The sequence below is a fragment of the Arabidopsis lyrata genome, assembly GCF_000004255.2.
Source record: "Arabidopsis lyrata subsp. lyrata unplaced genomic scaffold ARALYscaffold_3, whole genome shotgun sequence".
Classification (NCBI taxonomy): domain Eukaryota; kingdom Viridiplantae; phylum Streptophyta; class Magnoliopsida; order Brassicales; family Brassicaceae; genus Arabidopsis; species Arabidopsis lyrata.
In genome coordinates, this window is record NW_003302553.1 from 20,050,098 (window position 1) to 20,074,783 (window position 24,686).

At 36.4% G+C, this 24,686-nt stretch overlaps 7 protein-coding genes across 9 annotated transcripts; 2 read left to right on the forward strand and 5 right to left on the reverse strand.

Annotated features, from left to right (window-relative positions):
• The first annotated feature begins 800 nt into the window (after window positions 1-800).
• LOC9322034 (defensin-like protein 144) lies at window positions 801-1,992 on the forward strand. Its single transcript, XM_021033016.1, has 2 exons — window positions 801-925; window positions 1,492-1,992. The coding sequence occupies exons 1-2, from the start codon at window positions 865-867 to the stop codon at window positions 1,662-1,664; spliced, it is 234 nt and encodes a 77-aa protein (XP_020888675.1). The 5' UTR covers window positions 801-864; the 3' UTR covers window positions 1,665-1,992.
• A 1,367-nt stretch (window positions 1,993-3,359) lies between these two features.
• Window positions 3,360-5,648, reverse strand: LOC9319970. The gene is made up of 2 exons (XM_021032413.1): window positions 5,435-5,648; window positions 3,360-5,318 (listed from the first exon to the last, which is right to left on the reverse strand). Exon 2 carries the CDS (start codon window positions 5,307-5,309, stop codon window positions 3,849-3,851), a length of 1,461 nt encoding a protein of 486 aa, XP_020888072.1. The 5' UTR covers window positions 5,310-5,318; window positions 5,435-5,648; the 3' UTR covers window positions 3,360-3,848.
• A 9,132-nt stretch (window positions 5,649-14,780) lies between these two features.
• Window positions 14,781-15,461, reverse strand: LOC9322035 (S-protein homolog 20). The gene has a single exon (XM_002885923.2). The coding sequence runs from the start codon at window positions 15,333-15,335 to the stop codon at window positions 14,937-14,939; it is 399 nt and encodes a 132-aa protein (XP_002885969.1). The 5' UTR covers window positions 15,336-15,461; the 3' UTR covers window positions 14,781-14,936.
• Window positions 15,462-16,868: 1,407 nt separating this feature from the next.
• On the reverse strand, window positions 16,869-17,696 carry LOC110230143 (thioredoxin M3, chloroplastic-like). The gene is made up of 2 exons (XM_021032141.1): window positions 17,682-17,696; window positions 16,869-17,609 (listed from the first exon to the last, which is right to left on the reverse strand). Exons 1-2 carry the CDS (start codon window positions 17,694-17,696, stop codon window positions 17,208-17,210), a joined length of 417 nt encoding a protein of 138 aa, XP_020887800.1. The 3' UTR covers window positions 16,869-17,207.
• A 156-nt stretch (window positions 17,697-17,852) lies between these two features.
• Window positions 17,853-18,262, reverse strand: LOC110230477 (S-protein homolog 20-like). The gene has a single exon (XM_021033631.1). The coding sequence runs from the start codon at window positions 18,260-18,262 to the stop codon at window positions 17,867-17,869; it is 396 nt and encodes a 131-aa protein (XP_020889290.1). The 3' UTR covers window positions 17,853-17,866.
• A 1,755-nt stretch (window positions 18,263-20,017) lies between these two features.
• LOC110230478 (wall-associated receptor kinase-like 14) lies at window positions 20,018-21,619 on the forward strand. Its single transcript, XM_021033632.1, has 2 exons — window positions 20,018-21,200; window positions 21,391-21,619. Exons 1-2 carry the CDS (start codon window positions 20,702-20,704, stop codon window positions 21,612-21,614), a joined length of 723 nt encoding a protein of 240 aa, XP_020889291.1. The 5' UTR covers window positions 20,018-20,701; the 3' UTR covers window positions 21,615-21,619.
• LOC9322036 (thioredoxin M3, chloroplastic) lies at window positions 21,246-22,884 on the reverse strand. Of its 3 annotated transcripts, none has more exons than XM_021033634.1 (3): window positions 22,636-22,884; window positions 21,895-22,219; window positions 21,246-21,623 (listed from the first exon to the last, which is right to left on the reverse strand). In XM_021033634.1, the coding sequence occupies exons 1-2, from the start codon at window positions 22,841-22,843 to the stop codon at window positions 21,900-21,902; spliced, it is 528 nt and encodes a 175-aa protein (XP_020889293.1). In that variant the 5' UTR covers window positions 22,844-22,884; the 3' UTR covers window positions 21,246-21,623; window positions 21,895-21,899. The 3 variants fall into 3 exon arrangements, with proteins under 3 accessions (XP_020889293.1, XP_020889294.1, XP_020889292.1); XM_021033635.1 differs by having other exon boundaries at window positions 21,246-21,640; XM_021033633.1 differs by lacking the exon at window positions 21,246-21,623 and having other exon boundaries at window positions 21,722-22,219; window positions 22,636-22,881.
• Window positions 22,885-24,686: the final 1,802 nt, after the last annotated feature.

Genomic DNA, 24,686 nt, shown 5'->3' on the forward strand with positions numbered 1-24,686 from the left:
CAAAAAAAAAGAAGGGCTAAAAGTATAACAAAAGAATTTATAGTGTATTAATAAGTGATAAAACATAAAATAGAAAGTTCACGGTCTCTAACCGCTACGTCTCTGGGAGAACTCTTGCTCCCAGAGTTCACTATATACAAGAGGTTACTCACACCACTAACTTATAATGTTCTTGGTTTTTCAGGTTAACACTCAAGAAGAACAAGATTCAAAGATGCAACAAAAATTAAAGGAAGAAGAAAGCTTTTGGAAACCCTCGTTTTTCATTTTTCTAGAACTCTCTTTTTGCTCATCTTTTCTCATCTACGACCACTTTCTCTTATACCATGTAAGTAAGCGCATTTTGGCGAAAGCCATTTTGTTTTCCTCTTCATCATTTTCGTTATGTGTGTGTTTGTCACAGAAGAGGAAGTTGATTAACTACTAACTCTACTAAATAATATAAATTGTTGATCCAACAAGGAAGTTGATTAACTACTAACTTTACTACATAATACAAATTGTTGACCCAACAATATGGATTTATAACTGTTATATATAGAGATATATATTATAAATTAGATATGTATTTTAATGAATTTTTACTGTTTTATTTATATTGAACATAATTTTTAATAAAAAAGGAGAAAAAGACTGAGTCTCATGTTTCACATATCAAATGAGCAAAAATGTGGAATTTATGTAAAATTAGAATCCCCTTCAATCGGAGTTAAAAGAGGTGGATAGCTTAAATTAGACTTTTTGAATGTGAAATCATCTAACTTCAATTATATATATATGTGTGTGTTTGAATGTCAAGCACACTTTGTTCCTTCTTTTTAATAATTTGTAAAACAACGTCAATTCATTTCTATTATTTAGGATATGAAGAAAGTTTTACGATCTTCGTTCACCATTCCAACTATCTTCATCATTTGTCTATTAGGTTTGTGTTTACAATAAAAATTTATTTTAATATATTAGACTAACAAAGAAATTGATTATATATCTTGATATATCTTATAAAACATTTGGTCTATGTTACGTAATATATGTCACAATCATAGTTTAATACAATATTTGATGATATCGAGTTTAGCCTTTCTATGTCAAATCTATAACATACTTAGAAGAATTGGTTCAATTGTTTCTTGTTAGACTTAAGAAACTAATAATCCCCAAAAGGTTTTTTTTTTTTACTTATGTATTTCTTTAAATGTTTGGTTCATTCTTACATTTATAAAAAGTGTATCATCATCATATATTATGATATGAATTGATCTACAATATTGTTTTTATTGCCTTTTACTTTTTTTTTTTCTAATTATCATTTTTTCCCTTTGAACTGTATAGATAAATGTATCAGATTGTATTTTATGTTTTATACATATATGTGCTATAGTTTTGAAGTGTAAAAGATAATCAGTAAATTCCTCAAACATATACTTTTACAAGATGAGTATTTTTCATTTTCAATATAGAAACTCATATCCTATTTTTTAAATATAACAGTATTTGGCGCGATGGTGAATGGACAATGTACACTGTCTCTACCAGTAGGACCGAATGGGATATGTGTTCCCAAAGATTGTAAGTCTCTGTGTCACCAGAAGTATAAAGGAGGTGGTAGGTGTACTCCAGAGAAAAAAGATGAGTGCTTGTGCTTTATTTGCAAGAGGCCATGACCAGAGCCGTGCTCAGGGTTATGGAGACCAGAGGCGGTGTTAAAAAAAAAATCAACTCATATAAAATAAAACATAGATAATTTTTAATATAATGGAATTGCTCTCTTTTTTACATATCAAATGAGCAAACATGTGGAAATTTGTCTAAAATTACATCCCCTTCAATCGGAACTAAAAGAGGTGGATGGCTTAAATTAGACTTTTGGAAAGTGAGATCATTTAACTTCAACTATTTATATATATAAAGCACACTTTGTTCCATTTTTTAAAATTTGTAAAACACTATCAATTCATTTCCATCATTTAAGATATGAGGAATTCTTTTCAACTCTCGTTCACCGTGCTAACTATCTTCATCGTTTGTGTATTAGGTTTGTGTTTACATTAAAAATTGTTTTAATATAATAGATTGACAATTTCTAAAAGAAAATGATATATATATATATATATATATATATATATATATATATATATATATATATATAATTTGTTTTAATATATTAGATTGGCCATTTTATAAAGAAATTGATTATATATATCATAATATATCTTATAAAAACATTTTGTCTATGTTATGTAATATATATATGTCACCATTTGATGACATCGAGTTTAGTTTTTCTATGTCAAATTTTCACCATATTTAGAAAAACATTATTCAACTATTTTGTGTTATACTAAAGAAACTATTTATTAGTAAGAGCAAAACATATAAATTTTTACAAGATGAAAAAATATAATTACTATTCCATTTTTTAACATACAATTTATATGTTGTCTTTTAAATATAACAGTATCTGAAGCATGGAAGGGTCAGCTGCCTAACGGACAATGTTCATTGTCTCTACCAGTAGGACCGAATGGGAAATGTGTTTCCAAAGATTGTGATTCTTCGTGTCAACATAAGTTCAAGGACACGATTTTAATGTGTGCATTTGCTTTGTTTGCAGATACCCACGCTCTTAATGTTTTTACATAATAAAAGTAAAATCATATTTATAATAGAAGTTTTATAGTAAAATAACAAAATATAGAGTGAAATGGTTTGTACTATTGCTCGTATTGTATTAGCAATCCTTTTTTTTTTTTTTTTGTCATCTTATTGTATTACCAATCCATGTTTATAAGTTTACATGATGCATATATTATTGATAAATAATAAATAATTATCGTAGTTGAATATTTTTCCAAGGTTTGTGGTATAAGAGTTTGTACTAATGTCGTTGTTATCGAATTATGACATGATAAATATATACAATCAAACAAATATATATATATATATATATATATATTTTATATAACAAAGTTTGATCCTATATAACAAAGGATGTGGTCGTCTTAATCTCTGAATGTTTTTCAATCTACTATTTATATGATATGGAGAGAACGAAACCGAAGATGTCATGGGGAGCAGCCATTATCCGTAGAAAATCTTCTCAAACAAATCGACAGCACGGTTCGTAATATCGACAGTATCAAATTAGGGTAATGGAGGTTTAGAAGAAGCCCTGCGAGACTGGTTCGCTGTGAGGTGTCTCTAGGTTCTTCAAAGCTCAGTCCAACCAAAGCTCTTGCCATCTTCTTTGAGATATTCAAAAACTCTGTTTTCATTTTCAAACCTTTAAAACTATAGATGCATTCATTGTAAAAAGGGTTTTTTGATGATAATGACAAACCAAACACAAAGACATAAGCTTTGTGGAAAACTCAATGAGTTTATTACTTAAATGTATTCGTGAATTAGAAGTACAAGGGAAGGGACTGAGCTTACATAGAGCTCATAAAAACGTTCTAAATGTTTAAACAAAGAAAGAAATGCCGTTGGAATGAGATTTGTGGTGTACCAGCCAAATATTACAATAATACTGGCTTATTCCCAACTAGAGAACAACACATAGTAAAAGGCTCACGAAACGTTCCGTCTGACTCATTACCGCATGCTAAATTCTTTCTTTCCAATTTCTCGAAAGTAACAGAAGTGAAATGCTTGCAATGCAGAATCAAAGCTTCCGTGTAAACATTTTGTCCTAAGGAAAGAGTAGAGAGCATATACATTAATACTGAGAGCTTTTCAGGCAAGGAGCTTACATTGCTTGTCCCCAGTGAGTGATAGAGAACGCATAGAAACGGCTCACAAACGCACCGTCTGAAGTCTGATCTTATATGACTCTGAGTTAGGCTCCCCTAAACCGGGCTGATGAGTTTCCTCCCTGTAGCTGGATCTTCATATATGGCAACAACATCCCTGAACTTGTCAAAGAGCTGCTCCAAGTGATTCACGCCCATCTTTCTGTAGGGTAATGGCCTTTTGTACCTTAGCTTGTATATCGCCTCGAAACAATCCATCTGTACCTGACAACAATAGCTCACCAAAATGTCTTGTAACTCGAATTTGAACTCTTCGAGGTTCCTCTTGCTCTGAACTGAGCCCGTGTCTGAGAATTCATCAGAGGAGATTCCTCCATTGGTAGTTTCCCCGTTAGGCTCTTTTCCTTTCTTCTCTCTTCTCAGTAGAACCACAGGGGGAGAAGGAGAGATGATGTTCGGTTTCGAGTTGCGCAGGTAAACAATTCTCTTGTTGCCTTTACCATCCACTGCAATCACATCACTCATCTTTTTGAACAGATCCATAAGCTTGTGCACCCCATAGTCCGATACAAAAAGCGGTTTACTGAAATTCCTTTGGTATTCAGAAGGAATACGCATGAGAGGAATACACCCACCTGAGAGCTCTAGCAGCTTCACGAGCTGTCCCTTCAAACCGTTTAAATCTCCCGGCGCTACCCACATGGTGGACTCAAGGTGACCAGGAGGAGGATATGCCAAAGACTCGCCTGAATTAGATGGCCAACAAGACATTGCGCTGCTACTATACTCGTGATGAAACTTCGAAACCATCAAGGACGACTCTCTTGGGTTACTATAACAGTTACCTCTATAGAGAATTGTTTCATCTTCATTCATACCATCCATGTTACTATTATCACTGATATTACACCCCATAAGATATGGCACAACACGAGGTTTACGTAGCGGCACAAAGCCTTCACCGTGAACAATACTATGCCAGTCCCAAACAAACCTACCAGCATTAGACAAAGCTGAATTCACATACACACTAGAAGGTATAACAAGAATCACAGTGTACCCACGCTGACCCAATATATGAAGCGCAGGCGCGAAATCAACATCTCCCGAAACGAGAATAATAGTCGCAGGCGGCTTATTATCAAGTACAAACAAGAACATATCAATCAAAATCGCTTTATCAGATGCATCTTTCCTACCATTTGGTACATCAATAAGCCTCACACCGGTTCTTTGACAACCTTCTCGAACACGACGAGGGAAAGCATTGAAATCTCCGTAAGCCGAGAAGTTAACAACCGGACCGGATATCACCGGATGTAACTGAATCGCCATTCTTATGTTACTAGCCACATCTTCAGGACGGACATCGCTAGGAACAGGGCAATTCTCCATATCCCAGAGAATAGCCATAGGACCATCTGTAGAAGAATGTCTCTGTGTTGCAATCATGTTCAAATCTGCTAAATATTTGATTCTTCTTTGTTCATCAGAATCAATAGAGACTAAAGCTGTTGCTGATGGATTATAATAACTTGACATAGCTTTGTGTATCATCAAAGGCTCCTGGAAATGGATTTAAACAAACAGATTTACAGATAGAAGAAAAATCTATTTCGAGAGATTGCGAAGAAGGACGAAGCAGAGTCTATATTGATTTCGTCATTTTAAAACCAAAATACCTGATTTAGGGTAGAGGGAGGGATCTTGAAGATTGAATACACACACGTAGACGATACGAAGATGGAATTTCGCGAATTCTTCAGATTAGTAGTTGATTCTTCTCGATCTTCTTCTTCGGCGGATTTTGGGATTTTTAGGGTTCTTCAAAAGTTTTTGCGTTTGTCCAGAGAAAGCATATGACAGAGTCGGTAATGCTATCGGGTTATGAATAAATGGGTTATTTATATGAATGCCCATTATGAACCCATTAAAAAATTCTTAGATTATTTTGTTTCTAACATAAAATCTAATAATGTATTTTTTATATATATTTTGTATAAAAAGGATTATATTTAGGTATGGGCATATGGGTAATCCGTTCGGGTTCGGGTAAAACTCGTTCGGGTTCGGGTTGAATGGGTAATGAATTTATGGTCCATTCGGCTATTCCTATGGTTTCGGTTCCAGTCCGGTTCAGGTATTATCGGGTTCGGGTCGGTTTGGGTAATACCCGAAGTTTAAAATCACGTTACATACTCAAATGATCAAATAAAGAGAATAGAACATTGACATTTAAATACTAAATCCAATCCAAAATAACAAAGATGACTATTTCACTCTTAAGTGTTAAGAGTAGATTCTAATTATCTATATACATATATAAACATATGTGTATTGCATATATATAAGTATATAACTATATAAGACTATATATCTAATTATCTATATACATATATAAACTCAAACGTCAAAAGTCACAAAACCTAAAACGTAGGACATACATATAAGTATATAACTATATAAAACTATATATCTAATTATCTATATATATATATATATATATATATATATAAACATATGTATTTCTTCGGGTTTGTGGGTACCCTAAATGGGTAACGGGTAATCCCCGACTCGACCCGATACCCACGGGTAATCCAATACTCTACCCAATGAGGTAATTTTCTAATACCCTAATCCGCCCCAACCCAATTTTTTCGGTCTGGGTATCGGGTCCGGGTTTTTTTGCCCAGACCTAATTATATCAATAAAAATAGAGAAACACTTCCCAAACCACTTTGTTCGTAACATTATCTTTTCTTTTTTGGAGAAATGTTTTTTTTTTGGACAAATGTTTATCTTTGTAAGTTTATGATGCAAAAAGAAAAAACTGCTCATCTCAATCTCTTGGATTATTATATATCTCATCTTCATATGTGATTATTTAGCATCTCATTCATTGATTTATTTTACTGTTTTAGTAATGATTCATTCATTGATTTATTATTTACTTTATTTTGGTCTATACGGTCGTGGTCTAGTTGTTGTTAAGAATTGGAGAAATGTTGAAATGTACTAATCCATGTTCGATCTACCCTAAAAAGAAAAATCACATCTGTGTGTGAAGTCTGGTTTGGACCAAATGGCTCAAACAATTTACATGATAGTCCAATAACAAACAATTTGATTACCTCCATGTATTAGTCGGAAATCATTCTAAACTCAGGACATACAATATGGTGATCCTTCGAGGAGAAGTCCACTTTAAAACACTTCTGTACATTACTACAGGAGCTAACCGGATCAGTCGATAGAATTCATTAAAAAAAAATTGAATAAGGTAATTATCAACGGACGTAGTGAAAAAAAATAATATTTATTTTTAGCTTTATAGATATGAAATCTTGTAACAATATTATTTCAATAGTAACATTAGTTCCATGAGAAATATTCTTCATAACCCGTTAATCTACATGGACTACTAGGTCTTAAATACTCCAAACACACGGATGATGTTTACATATATCTATCTATCTATTGTAGCTTCAAGAATATCGAACCATTTAGATTGATTTTCCCATACAAAATGACAAAAAATAGAGTCGTATCCCCCAATGTTGATGTTGGGCTAAAGTCTGTGATCCGAGATCTTTGTTCAATTGTTTGCAGTGTAGTCCCAATTGAACATTTGAACCAATGTCATTAATGATATCCACTTATACCAGACGATGATCCTTACAAAGACCGCCAAAGAGAAAAACCATGAATGTTACACTAAATATTTTGAAAATGCCCATGAGCAAGTCATTATGAGTATTTTTTTAATTGTAATTATGAAAGATTTTATTAAATGAACTTAAAGTTTTAGCATACCATCTTCTTATACTCAGTTACATTTTGCAAATGATTAAGATAGTTAAAGTAGACAAATACTTTTTATTCTCGTATCTACAAATATCTTTTCTTTGTAGAGAAAATGTTGAAAAAAAGAAAAGAAACAAATGCTGACCATATCCAAAGAACAACGAATTTTACCCGCGATATTTTTCTTATTTTTTTCCTTAATTTAATATGCCATTTTTGGTTCTATTTTAATAATCCTCTTGAAAAAAATGGCCTAATGATATGAAATACTTGTATTAGAATTTGGTAAACATCTTGAGGTTTTGTTTATCTGGTCAACAAGTACTTTCTTGGTGGTTTCAGTTATAAAGCTCTAATAAAATATTATGCATCTCTTTTGCTGAAAATCTTACCAATTTATTGGCAGGTTCAGGAGCCATACAATCTCGGTGTTTGTGGGTGATGAGAGCGGTATAATAAACTGGATTTGGTAGAATTTTAAGTTTAAATTGTATTTTAAAATTTATCAAATCTTCTAAGATGAAACTGGTACAAGTTAGGTTTTGAATTTTAAAGTTCTAATTTTAAATGTTGGGATGAAAACATATTAAGGGAAAGAACCTCCAAGTTTTCATACTAAAAAAATACTACATTTTTATTTTTCAAAAATTATATCTACAACTCTAATAATACCACAAATTTTTCAAGTGTTAGGTTTTTAGGGTCACTAATTTTTTTTGAAAGGGTTATATTTCAGATACAAATATTTCGGGTTCGGATTCGGGTTACCCGAAGTTTTCAAAAATCAAAAATTTTGTTCCAAATTTATCCAAACTACTCGAAAATACCCAAAATATGTAAAACCTCGAATAGTTTGTACCCAAATTTACTCAAAAGTAGATTTAATACCTAAAAATATTCAAAATATCCGAAAATTCAATTATTTAAGACACTTAGGCTATTAAAATTTTAAAATATAATTATTACTAATATATTATGGGTATGTTTGAGTTCGGAGTCGAGTTCGGGTTTTCAGGTCTTGAGGTCTAGGACCCGTTCGGGTAATTAAAATTTTGGATATAGGTTATGTCGGGTTTTTCAGATTGGGTTCGGGGTCGGGTCCTCGAGTTCGGATATTATGCCCACCCGCCATTTACCATCATGAACAAAGTTTGAGAGACTGTCCTATTGAGAGAAAAATGACAGCGAAGTGGGCAGTGGAACTTAGCGAATATGACATCGAGTACGGAAACAAGATTTGCGCAAAATCTCAGGTCCTGGCAGACTTCCTCGTTGAGTTATCGACCAAAGATGCTCAAGAAAGTCCATCCGACGCGACTTGAATTCTACACGTCGACGGTTCGTCATCAAAGCAAGGTTCGGGCGTCGGTATTTGCTTGACATCACCAACATGGGAAATTCTCGAGCAATCATTCTGGTTAAACTACGACGCAACCAATAATGTAGCAGAGTACGAAGCACTAATAGACGAACTGAAGTTGGCTCAGTGACTCAAAATCAACAAGCTCAGAGCTTTCTGCGATTCTGAAGTCGTCGCCAACCAGTTCAATGGAGAGTACACAGCTCGGGACGACCTGATGGAGGCCTACCTCGCTCGCACTCAAGATTTATCAAGACAATTCAGCGAGTTCGAGCTGACACGAACCCCACGAGGCGAGAACACGTCAGCCGACTCCTTAGCAGCTTTAGCATCGACCTCCGATCCGAACCTAAAAAGGGTCATACCAGTCGAGTTCATCGAAAAACCGAATATCGAAGTTAGCAGCGAAAACAACATTCTAATGGCTCGAGAAGTAGAGGCTAGGAAGGTGCACTCACCGAGCCGCACGATCAACAAACAGAAGATAGCATCGAGGCCGAGTATGGATGCGACATTAAATGGATAAGAGCTATCCGAAGCTACATAGTCGAGAGAGAAGTACCAACTGATAAATGGGAAGCTCGGAAGCTTAAAGCACGGGCAGCTCGGTACCCTCTGCTTGACGATGAACTTTTCAAATGGCGCCTCTCCGTTCCATTACTAGTTTGCATCAAAAGAGTAGAAGCCGTAGAATCATGGAAGAAGTACACGGCGGATCCTGCAGAAATCACTATGGCGGAAGATCCCTGGCCATCAAAATCAAGCGCTACGGGTACTTCAGGCCGACGATGATCAAAGATTGCCAGAAGTTCTCTCAACGATGCGATAAATACCAAAGACACGCTCCGACAATCCATCAACCGGCCGAGCTTTTATCCTTGATCACCTCGCCTTATGATGTGTTACGTTTTTAACGGTTTCGAGTCTTGATTTAGTCCGTGTTTTGAGTCATCTATCATGTCAAATTCCGTCTTTTGCGTCTTTTCGGTTGTGTCTTGAGTCCTTTGCAGGTTAATGGTGCTAGAGCTGGATTCGGAGCATCTTGTGCGTAATTGAGCCTATTCGGAGCTAAAACAATGGAGAAATGGTACAGAGATCACCATGAGCTGGGGATCGATCGATCCAAGGCGTGGATCGATCTATCCCAATTGTGACGATGAAGCCAAAAGTTCCAGTAGCTCGGGATCGATCGGTCCCAGGAGGGGATCGATCGATCCAACCCTCATCCGTCAAGAGGTGTTCATTCCAGGAGCTCGGGATCGATCGATCCCAGGTGGGGATCGATCGATCCACCCTTTTCGACGACCAGACCGGTTTTCCTTAACCGGGTTTATTTGCCTTTTTCTGCATTTGGGTATAAAAACCCAGAGAAACCTATTTTTCTTTCTACGCTTTCTTTTTTCTGCAATTTTGGGAGACTTCTCTTTGTAAGCTTTTTGGGATTCTAGAGATTCATCCTCTTTGACACTTTGGAGAAGATTTCTAAACCCTTGTTCTTTATTTATCAATTCAATTATGCGTTCTTCATCTCTTTGTGTTGTTCTTTTCAATATGTGTGAGTAGTCTCTTAATTGGGTTTTAGGGTTCTTATTAGAAAGTCAATGGATTAGTGAATAGATTGTCATAGGGAATTCTCTATCATTAGATTCTTCGATTTACATGTTCTTAATGCTAGAATAGGATTGATCACCCTGTTGTAGATTCTAGGTTTCTCTATGCATCAAAAGTGTTCGATAGAATGCCTGAATGAATGTAAATTGAGCAATGTGTTTCTAACCAACGAAAGTTGACGTTAGAACGCATTGTGAACGAAATGAACCAACTTGTTAATGCGAATTTGATTAGGAAACTACATGCGAAAGTTTAGTAGTTGAGTAATCGAATTTAGTGGCTAATGTCTTGAAAGAGAGTTAGTCTAGAATTGTGTTCATAGTTGAGAATGGTTCTTCATTTATGAATTCCTCGTTTCGTTTATCCCGCTAGCCATTGTCTTTTGAAATACCCTAATGCCCAATGCCTTTTAATCTTGAAGTTAAATCGTTTAATTAATTTGCATTTTTATTTTACAAACTGAAAACCCGAACAAGCAATCTTTTTAGTTTTAGCTAAGAACAAGTCTCGGAAATCCTTAGAGTATCTTTGGTCCTTGTGGATCGACCTCGAATATACTACCTAGCGGTTAAGTGTATCGAGTTAATTACTCGAGCAATCACCTTACCCCTCCATGGACATCATCGGTCCTTTGCACAACTTTAAGCAGAAAAACTTAGTGCTCGTCTTAACAGATTACTTCTCCAAATGGATCGAGGCAGACTCATTTGCTAGCATCAAGGACGCACAGGTGGAAAGCTTTTTCTGGAAAAACATCATATGTCGCAACGGGATCCCTTATGAAATTGTCACCAACAACGGATCGCAGTTCATCTTGACTCGATTCGAAGGATTCTGTGACAAATGGGAGATTCGACTCAGCAAATCCACGCTTTGGTACCCCCAAGGCAACAGACAGGCAAATGCAACAAACAAAACGATTTTCGATGGCTTAAATAAACGCCTCGATGCCAAGAAAGGCCGCTGGATTGACGAATTGGAAGGAGTGCTTTGGTCGCATAGAACGACACCACGTCGGACCACTGGAGATACTCCATTCGCTCTCGTGTACGGGACGAAATGTGTAATCCCTGCCAAAGTCAAAGTACCAGGGATATGAAGACGACTGTCTCCCAAGCAAGAAAAAGTCAATACCCAGATAATGCTCGACGAACTGGACCTGATCAACGAAAGAAGAGACATAGCTTTAGTCCATGTGCACAACTACCAAAACGCAATGGCTCGGTACTATAACTCCCATGTGAAGCATCGACATTTTCACGAGGGAAATCTCGTGCTTCGTAAGGTCTTCCATAATACCGTCGAGCTGAATGCAGGAAAATTAGGAGCTAACTGGGAAGGACCTTATGCGATATCAAAAGTCGTTCGTCTCTGTGTGTACGAACTCATCAACATAATGGGCAAAACAATACGAAAATCCTAGAATGCCATGCATCTAAGGAAATACTACCGCTAAAACCTAAGATACGCGTAAAACTTGAACTATGAGGTGGCTTGATCCCTGAAATGGGTACGTAGACAGCTTGTCCTCGGATGAGTTCAGCTATCCCCTCCCCCCCCCCATAAAAAAGGAGGGAGGGAGTGGGGTCCGTATATCTATACTCCCACTCTTTAAAACTATCATACTTCGAGTTTTTTCTTTTGAAACTTCCGTAAATCACAGTTCTCTTCGGTGATGGCCACACCCACGAACTGGTTTATCACTTCCGCAAGTGTTCATTACACCGCTTCGGTCACAGTACGCTATACAAGTATTCGAGACATAATCTATCGAGAAGGCTAGAATTCAGTTTTCTGAAACCCCAGTTATTCCTAACACTGGTGCCCCAGCTCATTTCTAAATGCTGGTTATTGGCTGAATTAGATCGGGTCGCAACCGTGAGAATTCAAGTCTACTATACTAAAACCCATTTATCTTAAAACACTGGTACCTAACATTTGATTCGGCTATGTAATTTTTTTTCTTTTTGGCTTAACGTTTTAAAAAAAAATCGCTTCGGAACAGAAACCATTCGGAATAGCTCGTATATTTACTTGATAGAAGAAACAATGTTTTGGATAAAACCATTTATGCATAAATTCGTACATAAAAACAAAAAAGAAAGAATAAGAAGAAGGGAAAAAGAAGGAAGTCGCCGCTTTAGGTTCATTCATCTCGCTCTTCATCAGAAGTACGACAAATTCGGTACGGAATCACCCGATCGACCGATAGATGCCTTGCGATACGTTTGGATACGTCCGCATACGTTTGGATCTGTCCGCATAGGTTTGGATACGGACGCATACGTTTGGATATGTCCGCGTACGTTTGGATACAGCCGCATACGTTTGGATACGTCTACATACATTTGTATACGTCCACATACGTACGGATATGTCCGGGTACGTCCAGATACGTCCGACTTTAATCTTTTCTTGTCCAAATCTGATTTTGCTCGACCAAATCTTTTTGTTTCCCATCCTTAGTGAATTCTTACTCTTTCTAAGTTCTTCTTTGGGTTTCCGTCGACAAATTTCGCTCGGCCGCTTATCCCTTAGTGAGGGTCACTACAATGAGGGTCAGGTTTCTTCGTCTTCTTGGCTTGTTTTCTCCTCGTTTGAGCCTCCGCAGTTTGCGTCTGAAGCTCTAGTTGAAGCTGTTGTGCTTTCTGTTAGAGTACATATTCTATATATGTACTCTAACACTTTCTCCTCGGGATCGTAGTACATTTCCTCTTCCTTAATCTCGGAAAAAACAGGCAGTTCGGGCATATCTAGCCATTTAGAACATCCTGCTTCGCCTACCGCAGGTTGGCGATGGTTTTTCCTCATAAGCATTTCATCAGACTCTTCGGGCAAATCCAGGTCCCGACCCACATCCGCGAGAGCATCTTCCCGAGAAACGAAACGGCTTGGGTATTCTTGGCTATGGGATGACAACTCTGCATCGCTGTCCTGGCGCGAAACATTGTTCGATCCCGAAGTAATTGCCTCGGGATCAGTCGAGGAGCTACTCCAAACCATCTTCTTTTTAAATATTGGAGGAAAATCGTCGCGTCTGACCGAATCACTTGAGTCGGAAAGCATTTTTGCCTCGGGAGAACCGTTCGAAAAGATAGATGTTGATGGGAAAACAAAGAATTGCTAATCGAAAAAATCAAATCGAACCCGACTCACGGCGGCGTTTGAACAGAATGAAGAACAGAAAACAAAAAGTAAGAAAAATCAAGTTCAGAGAGAACAGAGCGAACCTCGAGTTTTTGCTTCAGGACTGCAAAATAGTGAAATGAGTTGAGAGCTTGGTATTTATAGAGACTTTAGGCGCGTCGGGTGCGCGTGAGCTCGGTGAGATGCGTCGCGTCCGCGTAAATTTTGGTAATTAGCGAAAGACGTTTCCGCTTCTCGAGAGAGAGAAATCCAACCATCACACGCAAAAGAAGATGAAACGTCGAAGAAGATGAAACGACGAAAAGGAAAAATGTTGAAGAAGACGAAACGCCGAAGAAGATGACCGTCAAGGAGGAAACGTCAGGAAAGATAGATCGCTTCGGCAATCAACCATTTGAAGGGAAGCTCGAAACGGAAGTTGATGGCTCGGTCAGCTCGTTCGTGAAGCTTGTCACACTTGTTCCCCAAGTCAACGAGCTGGGGGGGCTAACTGTTGGGGTCGGATTTCACCCGCCTTAGGAGACCGAGCCAAATGTTGACAATCATGAAACACCTCGGGATCATATGTATGACAATGAAGAAAGCCGAGCCAAATCAGTAAATGGCTCGGGTTACATTCGCTGTGATCAGGGCCGAGCTAAACCCTCAAGCACCCCGGGTCCTAAGTCAAGACTTCATGGGCAAGAGCCAAGATAAACGCCTCGGAAAACAGTCTACTTCGCCTCGGGAGACAGTCCACTTCGCCTCATGGGACTGTCCACTTTGCCTCGGGGGACAGTCAACTCTTGCTCCAACGCTACACATCTAGCTTCCCAGCTCTGTCGCAGCTTGCTACGGACTCAACACTCACCGCTTGGACTCATGTCATTCTGCGATATGTCTTTCAAGTGTCTATTCACACTATGGAGAGAACGGAACCAACATAGACATGGTGAGCTTCCTACTTCTCACGACCAGCTGCTCAAATACATTGACAACCTCTTCAGAAAACAAAGTAAGCACTCTCAAGCATCTGGGCAACTCACAGTTTGAGGACGCACTCCGTATTTGGTTTCGAACGCGAGTCCACACACTCCCTTAATTTTGATCATCAAAATCTTTCAATTTAATTCAAAACAAGGATACATATAATGTAAACAGTGGTATTTTTGTGGTGTAAATAAACTGAACATTCATCCAAAAGAAAAATAATAATAATAATACTTTTTATTTTTTAGCTTTATATATATGAAATCTTGTAACAACCTTATTCCTATATTAGATTAGTTCCATGGGAAACATTTTTCTTGACCCGTTAATCTACATGGACCACTAGGTCTTATACTCCAAACACAGGGATGATGTTCACATATATTTTTATCTCTGTTAGCTTCAAGAATATCAAACCATTTAGATTGATTTTCCCATACAAAGTGACAAAAAAACAGAGTTGTATCCCAAAAATTAATAGATTCTCTAAACCCCCAATGTTGATGTTGGGCTAAAGAATGTGATCCGAGATCTTTGTGCTTTGATTTGCAGTGTAGTCCCAATTGAATATTTGAACCAATATCATTAATGATGTCCACTTGTACCTCACGATTAGCCTTGCAAAGACCGCTGAAGAGAAAAACCACGAATGTTACACTAAATATTATGGAAAATGCCGATGAGCAACTCATTATGAATATATTTTTAATACTAGTAGTTATGAAGATTTTACAAAATGAACTTAAAGTTTTAGTATCCCATCTTTTTATACTCAAGTTACATTTGATTAAGATAGTCAAAGTAGGTAAATATTTTTTACACTCGATCTAGAAATATTTTTTCTTTATAAAGAAAAGGTAGAAAAAGGAAAAGAAACAATTGTTGACCATGTCCAAAGAACAACGAATTTGACCCATTGATTAAGATAGTCAAAGTAGGCAAATATTCTTTACTCTCCAAATATCTTTTCTTTATAGAGAAAAGGTAGAAAAAGGAAAAGAAAAAAACAATTGCTGACCATGCCCAAAGAACAACGAATTTGATCTGTTGATTAAGATAGTTAAACTAGGCAAATATTCTTTAGTCTTGATCCAGAAATATCTTCTTTTTTTCGAGAGAAGGTAGAAAAAAGAAAATAAACAATTGCTGACCATGTCCAAAGAACAACGAATTTGACCCGCGATATATTTTTTCTTTTTTTCGCTTCATTTGATATGTCATTTCTAGTTCTATTTTAATAATCCACTTGAAAGAAATGGCCTAATGATATGAAATACTTGTATGACGATTTGGTAAACATCTTGAGGTTTTGTTTATCTGGTCAGCAAGTTCTTTCTTGGTGGTTTCAGTTTTAAAGCTTTGAATAAGTATTATGCGTCTATCTTACTGAAAATCTTACCAATTTATTGGCAGGTTAAGGAGGCATACAATCTCGGTGTTTGTGGGTGATGAGAGCGGTATAATAAACTGGATTTGCTAGAATATTAAGTAAAAATTGTATTTTAAAATTTATCAAATCTTCTAAGATGAAACTGGTACAAGTTAGGTTTTGATTTTTAAAGATCTAATTTTAAATGTTGGGATGAAAACAGATTAAGGGAAAGAACTTTCAACTTTTCGGGCTAAAAAATACTTTTTATATTTCAAACTTATGTCTACAACTCTAATAATACCACAAATATTTCATGTGTTAGGTTTATAGGGTTACTATTTTTTTTTAAAGGGTTATATTTCAGATACAAATATTTCGGATTCGGGTTACCAAAAGTTTTCAAAAATCAATAATTTTGTTTCCAAATTTATCAAAACTACTAAAAAATACCCAAAATATCTAAAAGCTTCGAATAGTTTTTACCCATATTTAATCAATAGTAGGTTTAATACCCAAAAATATTAAAAATATCCGAAAATCCTAATATTTTAGACACTTAGGTTATTAAAATCTTAAAATATAAATATTAGTAATAATATATTATGGGTATGTTCGGGTTCAGAGTCGAGTTCGGGTTTTCGGATCTTGAGATCTAGGACCCATTCGGGTAATTACAATTTCGAATACAGGTTATGATCGGGTTTTTCACATTGGTTTCGGTCAGGTCCTCGAGTTCGGATATTATGCTCACCCGCCATTTACCGTCATAAACAAAGTTTGAGAGACGGTCCATTGAACGGTTTATTTACCCATCTCCACCGCCGAATTCTATATCAAATGCTAAAGAAGCGGATGAAGCAACAACAGCTCTAACTATAAAAGCATCGTTAGAAGTCTGAGATCACTGAAGTTGAAAGAAACAAAATTATAGAACACTAAAATCATCGATAGAAGAAGGAAGATATATGTATTCACAATACTTCCTGAGCCATCTTTCCACAAACCCAACAGTTATATTCACAGAGAATAAAAGAAGAAAAAAAGAAAAGATAGAGGTTCAGATTTAAGACAAAAGACTAGTTCTCGAGTCTCAATGAGATATCAACCATATCGAAATGGAGCGATTCTTAATATCCAAACAATATCTTGATCAAAGTAGTAGTGAGAGTTCACATCAATAGTGTTCCCTACTTCATGAGTTCAAAACTCTTTCAATGGCGGAAATGTAGAACTCTTTAGGCATTGTACCCATGATTGACTCTCGTTTCTCCCCGTTCTTGAAGAGCAGAACTACTGGCACATCCTTTATCTCGTACTCTTCAGCCACCGACAAGTCATTGTCTGCGTTCAGGACATAACAGTTTAGTTTTCCGGCATAGTCCAATGCTATTTCGTCTATTATCCTGTGGACCATCCGACATGGACCGCACCAACTTGTGTAGAATTCTACTAGCACTGGCGTTTCGCTTTTGAGGACTGAGTCTTCCCATGATCGTTCTGTAACTTCAGTAGCTGCACATAGAAAAATGAGACATGAGGATTTCAAAATTAAAATATTCTTAGTGTCATACTTATAATTGAAACAGATTAAGCACTCTCAAGCATCATGGTAACTCACAGTTTGAGGACGCACTCCGTATTTGGTTTGGGACACGAGTCCACACACTCCCTTAATTTTCATCATCAAAATCTTTCAATTTAATTCAAAAAAGGATGCATTTAATGTAAACAGTGGTATTGTTTTGGTGTGAATAAATTTAACATTCATTCAAAAAAAATATAATAAGAATAATTTTTATTTCTTAGCTTTATAGATATGAAATCTTGTAACAACCTTATTCCTATATTACATTACTTCCATGGGAAACATGTTTCTTTACCCGTTAATCTACATGGACCACTAGGTCTTATACTCCAAACACACGGAAGATGTTCACATATATCTATATCTTTAGCTACAAGAATATCAAACCATTTAGATTGATTTTCCCATACAAAATGACAAAAAAATAGAGTTGTATCCCAAAAATTAATATTTTCTCTAAACCCCCAATGTTGATGTTGGGCTAAAGATTGTGATCCGAGATCTTTGTTCTTTGATTTGCAGTGTAGTCCCAATTGAATATTTGAACCAATATCATTAATGATGTCCACCTGTACCACACTATTAGCCTTGCAAAGACCGCCAAAGAGAAAAACCACGAATGTTACACTAAATATTATGGAAAATGCCGATGAGCAACTCATTATGAATTTTTTTTTTAATACTAGTAGTTATGAAGATTTTATAAAATGAACTTAAAGTTTTAGTATCCCATCTTTTTATACTCAAGTTACATTTGATTAAGATAGTCAAAGTAGGCAAATAATTTTTACACTCGATCTAGAAATATTTTTTCTTTATATAGAAAAGGTAGAAATAGGAAAAGAAACAATTGCTGACCATGTCTAAAGAACAACGAATTTGACCTGCTGATTAAGATAGTCAAAATAGGCAAATATTCTTTACTCTCGATCTAGAAATATCTTTTCTTTGTAGAGAAAAGTAGAAAAAAATGAAACAATTGCTCACCATGTCCAAAGAACAACGAATTTGACTCGTTGATTAAGATAGTCAAAGTAGGCAAATATTTTTTACTCTCGATCTTGAAATATCTTTTCTTTTTAGAAAAAAAAGTAGAAAAAAGAAAATAAACAATTGCTTATCATGTCCAAAGAACAACGAATTTGACCCACTATATTTTTCTTCTTTTTTTTTCCTTCGTTTGATATGCCATTTTTGGTTCTATTTTAATAATCCTCTTGAAAAAATGGCCTAATGATATGAAATACTTTTATGAGGATTTGGCAAACATCATACAAACTACTCGAAAATTGTTAAGTTTAATTTGTATTATAAAATCTATCAAATCTTCTAAGATGAAACTGGTACAAGTTAGGTTTTTATTTTTATAGTTCTAATTTTAAATGTTGGGATGAAAACATATTAAGGGAAAGAACCTGCAAGTTTTAGGGCTAAAAAATACCACATTTTTAATTTTCAAAAATTATGTCTACAACTCTTTCAATGGCGGAAATGTAGAACTCTATCAACAGCCAAGGAAAGCTTCTTTTTCAGAGATCCAGGGTTACATGGTTGAGTGAAGGAGACAGAAACAGCGCATACTTCCCCAAAATAGCTTCTTCAATGCAGGCAGGAAACTTGTTGCCCAATCTGTCATTTGTAAACAACTCAACAACCTTCTTTACAACCAAATTACTATCCCGCCATCAGTTATCTTTATGGAAATTGCAAGGAGAACGAATAAGCGAAGCGATTCACAGCGCTTATGAGCCTCTGGATGCATTGAAGATTGGCACAAATCCAACTCTGAAATGTATTGCTTTCTTGTTTTTAGCTCGGATACCAATTGTATAGGTTGAGCTCGATGTATAACCAACATTTTTATATTAACGATATTTACAATTTAGAAAAAGAAAAAAATGGTACGTGTCTCTATATTCGGTCAGTTAACCGAAGATCCAATCGACTTCTTGGTCGGAGAAAAGTTAATTTCTATTTATTTTTGCTTGCAAGAGAAAGAGAAGGCCAGAGAGAGGGACAGAGATGCATCGAAGGTGATGAATGTTCAAATTGATTCGATCAAAGTCCGAGAGGATGCTTTCTCATGGATTAAATTTGATTCTTGTCATGATCGTTATCGGAGGATCCATTAACAAAGTCAACGCTCGTTGTATAGGGACATGCGATCGATTGACTCTGCCTTACCCGTTCGGGTTCTCACAAGGTTGTCCGATCCAGTTCAATTGCTCCAGGTCGGGTCTAGCGATGATCGGGGACTTTTCCGTCCAAAATCTGACGGTAGACAGTATATTTGTCAGCATACCGCGCGATTGCAATCGGGCGATTGAGAACGTGAAACCACTTTTCGGGGAGCTATACACTCTTTTTTTTTTTTTTTTTTTTGGTATGAATGTAAAATTGTATTCACCAAAAAAAAAAACTGTTTTACAAATAATGCATCATTTAGTTCAAAGAGATGAAACAGTTCATATAACTTTTAAAAAAACTGAGAAGGAGATTAGTGGCTGTGGGTGTGGAACCAGTAGCGCAAACCACCTTCGTATACCGGCGAGCCCGACTGAGCCAAAGTACTCAACCGGTTTCTAGCGTTCTTGTCGATCAAGCGAGTTAGTTTGGATGCTGGCGTCGGAGTATCTCCATGTCTACGTCCATTCCTTTCTCGCCAAATGCTATAGATTGTAAGCTGAAACACGTATCTCAACACAAATAAGTGAAGCCGTGGAGTTGATGGAGCGTTGAGTAATGGTAGGAGAGATTCCCATCTTGCCGTGAAGTTGCTGCCTAGCATGTCACGAGCGAGAGCTGACCAAACTTGGGAGAAGTAGTGACATGAGAAGAAAAGGTGATCCCTTGTCTCTACTCCTTGCACACATAAAACACAACTTCCGTTTGAACTTGCATTCCATTTGATTAATCTGTCTCCCGTGGCTAAGCGGTTGTTGATTGCAATCCAAGTGATAAAAGCATGCTTGGGAGTGGAGTTAGGGAACCATACTCCTTTATACCAAGAACACTTTGGCTTGACTTGCCAGATCAAATGCCAAGTATCTTTTGAGTAGAACTTGCTCTTGAAAGCATCATTTTTCTTCCTCCAAAGGGGAATGTCATTACCCGTTACATCCGTGCGAAGTCGCAGCGATTCAAGTTCATCTTCAATCTTTTTCAAAAGCTATACACTCCTTCACCGACGAACAAATTTTCTCATGGGAAACTGCACACGCCCAACCGATGGTTGTTTGATCAAGCAGAAGTTGTTGGAGAGATTAGTGGAAATGGAAAGTTGCGATGATAAAGGAACCATTAGCTGTTTTACTCTAGAGAGGAATACAAAGTTTTTCAGTATGGAGAATTTGAGGCAGAGCTCGTGCCGATTACTTATCTCGTCGATAGCGTTCGAGTCCGTTGGCATGGACGCACGTATCGCTCTAGAGTTGGAGCGAGTTCGGCTAAGTTGGTGGCTCAAGGGAGATTGCAGAAACGTAACTTGCTCAAAAAATGCCGTATGTACACAAGTTGACACTCCCGGTGGAAACTCAGGGCACCGGTGCTCATGTCCAGAGGGTCACCATGGAGATGGTTTCATTCATCCTTGCCGGAAAGGTTTGTTATTCTACGCCTTGTATTAAATATTTCTTCGGGAATGAATGATAGGAACAGTTAATCACTACTATAGGCAAAGAATTTAGAACAGTCATGGATTGAGGTTCTAATTAATGGTTTCAAGCGAGTTTATCACTATGTAATGATATCTCGTATTCTATTGGAATAACTTGTTCAAGCTGTCATGTAGGTAATCCGATTCTGTGCGGACTACCCACCAACGGGAGCTGTAGTTATGTTGAAGATGAAGACACTGCGTTTGATATGGTAGTCTTCTTTTGGAGCCTTACAGTGGCCTATGTGACTGTATTTGTAGGGTTTCTTGTCTTGCTGTCTTTTGAATCTCCTCCTCGTCAAGCATGGCTCAGCCTTGTTGATAATTTCATCCACGTAGCGAGAAGGGCCTTGGGGTAATCAAAGAAGCTGAAAGCAAACGGAATCTGTGAAAGCTATCATAATTCGAAACCAACAGTCTTTATCTAGAGCTTGGAACTATTGATCTAGTATGTAATAAAAATCGATATAAGGAAGATATATGTATTCACTATTCTCTGATCAATCTTTCCACAAACCCAACAGTTATATTCACAAGAGTATAAAAGAAGACTATTTCTTGGGTCTCAATTGAGATATTAACCAAACAATATCTTTGATCAAAGTGGTAGTGAGAGGTCTTCTTCATCAATGATGTTACCTTCTTCATGAGTTCAAGACTCTTTCAATGGCGGAAATGTAGAACTCTTTAGGCATTGTACCCATGATGGACTCTCGTTTCTCCCCGTTCTTGAAAATCAGAACTACTGGCACAGCCTTTATCTCGTACTCTTCAGCCACCGGCAAGTCATTGTCTGCGTTCAGGACATAACAATTTAGTTTTCCGGCATAGTCCAATGCTATTTCGTCTATAATCCTGTGCACCATCCGACATGGACCGCACCAACTTGTGTAGAATTCTACTAGCACAGGCGTTTCGCTTTTGAGGACTGAGTCTTCCCATGATCGTTCTGTAACTTCAGCTGCTGTACATAGAAAAATGAGACGTGAGGGAGGATTTCAAAACTCAAATACTCTTAGTGTCATACTAATAACCGAAACAACAAGAACTGAAAATTTTCATGTCAACCTAAGCATCTACCTATCCATTATTGTTGGTGTTTGTGCTAAGTTGTGGAAGTAGACTAGAGTTGTAACCAGAAGAAATTGGGTAATAAAAGCATTTGGAACCACATGTCTTACTTACTTTGTTGTCCACCAAACTAAATGGTTAGAGATCAATGTAAATTAATACTAGTAGCTGCTATTCAGGCCCTCTTACAAACTATTAGCACAAAAGCAGCTAAACCAAAAATCAATCAAACACAAATTTTGATAAATTCCCCAATTTCTTCTAAACACTTGCAAAACCACAATCAATGGTACTAATCAGTATATGTACCTCGAGAATCATGAACGCAGAGAGGAAAGAGACGGTGGCGAGAGGCGGAGGAAGATAGGAGAGATCGTCTATCGGAGAGAAGGAGAGCGCGAGGGGAGAAGCTGGTGACTGGGAAGAGACGCGAGGGAGATGAAATCAGGCGAGCTGTGTGCGATCGAGTGGAGTTAAAACATATAGAGGAGGACGAAGAAGAAGAAGAAATCGCCATTGAAGATTTGAGAAGAAAAAGAAGAAGAAGAAGAAGACCCCATTTCTCAGATCGAGTGGAGAGATACAAAAACGGAGAACAGTGGGTCCCACTACACCGAACTTCCACTTGTCAATTTATTTCTGAAATTAAGAACATACATTTATTTATATTTTTTTGGATTTTGAAAACAATCATTTAATATTTGAAAAACACACATTTTAAAATATTTCGTTTTTATTTTAGAAAATATCATTTAATATTGAGAAATTAGGGTGTATGACCATAAAAAATTTAATAATTCAATAACTAACCTAAAAAAAAGTTGAATACAATATTATGTGTATAACATATAATATATACTAATTTACCCTTTGTTCATATGTCATATCATTTTCTATGTAGTTTTATCTTTTTTTTTCTCTATCATCAATTTTATACTATTCTATGTTATGTCATTTAAGTTTATACTATTTCATTTATGCATTTATGTAATCTAACTTTGATGCGCGTTTAATTCGATAGTTTGGATTCCTTATGTTGTATCCCTTAGGGTATAATAATTCGATAGTTTTGGTGCGTTTAATTCAACAATTTAAATTTTCTATGTTATATTTTTTCTAAGATGTAATGTTTCGGCATGTTGAATTTTCAATGTTCTATCCCTTAGATTATAATATTTCTTTTTTAGCGTACATATAACTTGATCGTTTGAATTTCTTATTTTGTATTTTATAAGGTATAGTATTTCACCACCACCACTATATGTAGTATTTTATTACTATTCTATTTAATTCTATACTATTTTAGTTGTATCTATTTAGATCAAGTTTTATAATTTATTTTTTATTTTTATAAGTTTACTTCTATTTTTAAAAATCCGAATCATGATATATAGAGAAAAAAGACTAGGTTTTATTTCTATAAATTTTATAAATTGCTATTTAATTTTTCAAACAATAAATGTGGAGTAATTCACAAATGGGATAAAAAGTGAAAAAATTATTTAAAAAATCAATTAACCTTCTTCCAAGGTTAGTTTCGTCATATCACTACTTCTCATGGTTACTTACTACATTTTTTTTATTTAGTATGCTATATTCTTAATTATTTTTACAAGTATGTATATTGAACAAAATCACCCTTTAATATTTGATTTAAAAAATTCAACCAATTAAAATAAAGACTCCAGAATTTTGCGTTTCAGAAGGTGCTTAGTCTTTGACATCTCCATCTTCGGTATTCTTTCCTCCACCATCTTCACGTCCACCTTTCCCTGGCCTTCCCCACCATTTGTTTGACACAGTTGTTAACTCGTCTGATGGGAATCCAAATTTGTACTCATCTAAAACTGCCATTATCTTTGCCAAATTAGTGTTCGCTCATATGTTGTAAAACATTTAAGCTAGATCATATTAACAAAATGATCTTATTATATTAAAAGATAGAAAGACTGATGTGTTAGCTCCAGATTACACAAAAATTGTAACATCCCGGTTTCAGGAATATGGTGGTGCATGCGAAAAGGTTTAAAAGAATTGATTTGGTCACCTACGCCACCAAAGTGCACTTATCTTTTCGGTCAAACGTCCTGAGAGAACTCCACAGTTAAGGGTGCTTGAGCTGAAGTAATTTCAGGATGGGTGACCTTCTGGGAAGTGATTGTCGGAACCGTGTGAGTGAGGACAAAACACGGGAAAAGATCATGTGGTAATTTGTAGGGTCGGTAACAAGTCTTTAAAGTCTCCCGGACGTAGCGGACCGGCCGTCGGATACAGGTGGGCCCACGAACCGAGAAAAGACGTGGGCCATTGAGAAAAGTGGCGGTCGGAACGTTACAAAAATACTGATAGCAAGGTTTGAG

Bases quoted from the DNA above. Each gene is read 5' to 3' on its own strand.
- LOC9322034 (XM_021033016.1), top strand. From the start codon at position 865: ATGAAGAAAGTTTTACGATCTTCGTTCACCATTCCAACTATCTTCATC. The intron at 926-1,491 runs GTTTGTGTTTAC...TAAATATAACAG, and splicing joins CTTCATCATTTGTCTATTAG to TATTTGGCGCGATGGTGAAT.
- LOC9319970 (XM_021032413.1), bottom strand. From the start codon at position 5,309: ATGATACACAAAGCTATGTCAAGTTATTATAATCCATCAGCAACAGCT.
- LOC9322035 (XM_002885923.2), bottom strand. From the start codon at position 15,335: ATGAGTTGCTCATCGGCATTTTCCATAATATTTAGTGTAACATTCGTG.
- LOC110230477 (XM_021033631.1), bottom strand. From the start codon at position 18,262: ATGAGTTGCTCATCGGCATTTTCCATAATATTTAGTGTAACATTCGTG.
- LOC110230478 (XM_021033632.1), top strand. From the start codon at position 20,702: ATGTCATTACCCGTTACATCCGTGCGAAGTCGCAGCGATTCAAGTTCA. The intron at 21,201-21,390 runs GTTTGTTATTCT...GCTGTCATGTAG, and splicing joins CATTCATCCTTGCCGGAAAG to GTAATCCGATTCTGTGCGGA.
- LOC9322036 (XM_021033634.1), bottom strand. From the start codon at position 22,843: ATGGCGATTTCTTCTTCTTCTTCGTCCTCCTCTATATGTTTTAACTCC. The intron at 22,220-22,635 runs GTACATATACTG...TTCTATGTACAG, and splicing joins CTGCGTTCATGATTCTCGAG to CAGCTGAAGTTACAGAACGA.